This window comes from Sipha flava, unplaced genomic scaffold, assembly GCF_003268045.1.
Source record: "Sipha flava isolate LNK unplaced genomic scaffold, YSA_version1 124_pilon_pilon, whole genome shotgun sequence".
Taxonomy (NCBI): Eukaryota; Metazoa; Arthropoda; class Insecta; order Hemiptera; family Aphididae; genus Sipha; species Sipha flava.
In genome coordinates, this window is record NW_020271750.1 from 1,796,078 (window position 1) to 1,799,248 (window position 3,171).

At 29.6% G+C, this 3,171-nt stretch overlaps 1 protein-coding gene across 1 annotated transcript; it reads left to right on the forward strand.

Annotated features, from left to right (window-relative positions):
* Positions 1-940: 940 nt before the first annotated feature.
* Positions 941-2,467, forward strand: LOC112694177 (zinc finger MYM-type protein 5-like). Its single transcript, XM_025569568.1, has 2 exons — positions 941-1,867; positions 2,048-2,467. The coding sequence occupies exons 1-2, from the start codon at positions 941-943 to the stop codon at positions 2,465-2,467; spliced, it is 1,347 nt and encodes a 448-aa protein (XP_025425353.1).
* Positions 2,468-3,171: the final 704 nt, after the last annotated feature.

The following is a 3,171-nucleotide window of genomic DNA, read 5'->3' on the forward strand; positions in this document are numbered from 1 at the left end:
TAAAATATAAATGTTATAAGTAAATAAAAAATAAAAAAATAAAAAACTGAGCTGTCGTGGAACGCCTGGCAGATATAGCAGATAAGTTTAAAACGCACGGATTAACTATGATTTATATAAAAACGACTGAACATACTTGTAAGTAGGAAACAGGTTATTGTTAACAATTTAACAACCCCTTATTATTCGTTTTTACCTGCTGAGTAACAGTAAATCATTTTTCGCAAATAACCATTACTAATAATAATAATATTATAACCATTACTAATCTTGGGGGGGGACAGGGGACAGAGTACCCCAACTAATTTTCAGAAATTATAGCGTCCTCCTACTATAATTACGTTATAATTACAACTCTGAAACAGTTTTGAGAACTTTCTTTTTTTAAAAGTAAAAAGAGTCCCTCTTTTTTAATTTTTCCAACTCAAGCACTACAAATAACTTCATAAATTGTACAAAATAGAATAATGTCTGTCTGTCGGAGAGACATTTTCGCCGAATTCTATAATGATTTTTTTAGTTAGTGAAATTTTCAGCATATTGCAATTTTTAAAAACACTTAGGTAGATTTTACTGAGCGTAGCCAAATGTGAAATACAAAACTGAATACTGATGGCAAAAATATAATTACTCGTAAAATTCAATCATACGCCTAAATCTAATACCTAATGCATTTACGTTCAACCTATTTTTTACTTCTCACATTGCTGTATTTACTTCCCGATATATTTATGTAGTAACATCGAAGACAGTGAGTGCTTACATTGTCCTGTTAATTTGTCAAGCACGAGCAACATTGTAATTGGCAGCGCGAGCGTGATTTCTTGTTTACATTCGTCTTCTAATGCAGTTACTATTAAACGCGTTTTTTTATTAAATATATTTAATAGTTTTTTTTATTAAACTTCTTTCTTCATCTTATTTATTTTTAAAGCTCAAAATGTCAAAAAGACCAGGTTCCTATTTCCGAAATAAAAAGAAACAAAAAGAAGCAGAAGCTCAAAAACAAGCAGCACAATGGGAGAAATCTAAAAGTAAATGGTTCAACGTTAAAAACGAAATTGATTCATTAGAAGATGGGGCTTCTGAAAATCAAAAAATAAATGAAAGTATTCAAATTGAAATTGATAGTGGTTGTAGTCAAATTGAACGAACATCAAATACCAATGAATTAAGTTTTCAAGGAATACCTGTAGAGACTGTAGAGTTAGATGAAAATATTTTAGTTGATCATGATTTATCACATGGTATAGTAAAGAAACAATCATTTGTTGATGAAGAAATAAATGTGTTAAAACCCCCTGAAATAATATTTAATAATCCTCAATCGTGGCCAACTATAAATGACAAGTTAAGATGCATACTTGTTCAACATGGCCCAGATCGTGGAAAAATGGAACATAAGCCTTTTAAAAACCATTGGTTTTACAAAAAATTACCTAATGGAGAAAGTGTTGAAAGATCATGGATGATGTATTCTCAACCAAATGACGCAATTTTTTGCTTTTGTTGTCTATTATTTGGTAACCAATTTACTGCTTTAAGTGATCCCAAAAGAGGTTTTCCGTGTTGGAAAAAAATGGAGCGCTTAAAAGAACATGAAGATTCTCAAGACCACATAAAACATTTTTTTAAATGGAAAATGCTTGAAAATAAAGTAATGAAAGGAAGGGGTATTGATGACTCCTTACAGAAAGAAATAAAATCAGAACAAGAAAAGTGGCGACATGTTTTAAAAATAATATTAGATGTGTTACTTTATTGTGTAAATAATAATCTAGCCTTAAGAGGAAACTATGAAGAAATAGGTAATCCAGCAGCGGGACATTTTTTAAATCTCATTAGCTTAATAAGTAAATCTGATGGAGTATTAAGGCAACATATTGAATCCCATAGGAAAGGCTCTGTGTCTTATTTTTCTCATCACATTCAAGATGAATTTATTTCTTTATTATCTAAAAAGGTCAGAAAAAAAATAATAAATCAAATCAAGTCTGCAAAATATTTTACTATTATATTCGATTGCACACCTGATGTTTCCAAAAAGGAACAAATGAGTCAAATTATCCGATATGTACATATTTCCAATGGAAAAGTTTGTATAGAAGAAAGTTTTTTAGGATTTATTTTATCACATGAAAAAACTGGAAAAGGCTTAGCAAGTGAAGTATTAACTCAGTTATCTGATGATAATTTAAATATACAAAACTGCAGAGGTCAAGCTTACGATAATGGAGCAAATATGGCAGGGAAATATAAAGGTGTGCAATCAAAAATTATGGAAAAAAATAGTTTGGCTACTTTCGTACCATGTACTGCTCATAGTTTAAATTTAGCTGGTGTCAACGCTGCATCATCAAATGTTCAAATGAAAAACTTTTTTGGCAAGATTCAACAATTATTCAATTTTTTTTTCGGGTTCACCTTCTCGTTGAAAAGAATTGAAATCATTGAAACTCATACTTAAACCATTTTCTTATACAAGATGGTCTTCTAAATCTGTAGCTATAAAAGCGATTTTTACACAACTACCTGAAGTAAAAAATGCCCTTAATAATATAATTGAAAAAGGTAATGCTGAATCAATATTTTTGGCTAAAAGCTTACTATTATATATTGACTATGAATTTATTTGCTTGTTATCTATTTGGAATGCTATTCTTTCAAGGATTGATCGCGTTAATGTTTGTCTACAATCGAAATCATTAACAATAAATAAAGCTGCAAATCTAATTAAAGGATTAATTAATGAAATCATCGATTTGTGAAATAACAGACTTGAAACATTATTTCAAAGTGCTGAAGAATTAACTAAAAAAATGGGTATTGCAACTGTTTTTCCTCAAAAAAGAATAAAACGAGTAAAACTATAGGATCTTGAAGAATCTACAGACGACTGGAATGCGACTTCAAAAACAACTTGTATTATTAATTTAAAAAATGTTTGTATTAACTATGAATATGAACTGGAGATTTGAAAAGCTTAATCAAGTATCTTCTGACTTTGGATTTTTAAATGGAGCTGAAAGAAGGAGCTAAAGAAATTCAAATTATTTAATTAAAGCTGCTGCTGACCTAGCCATAAAATATGATAACGATTTAAAACCTTCAGATTTTACTTCGGAAATTATTAACTTTAAAAACCTTGCATTAGGTATGTTACCTGACCTT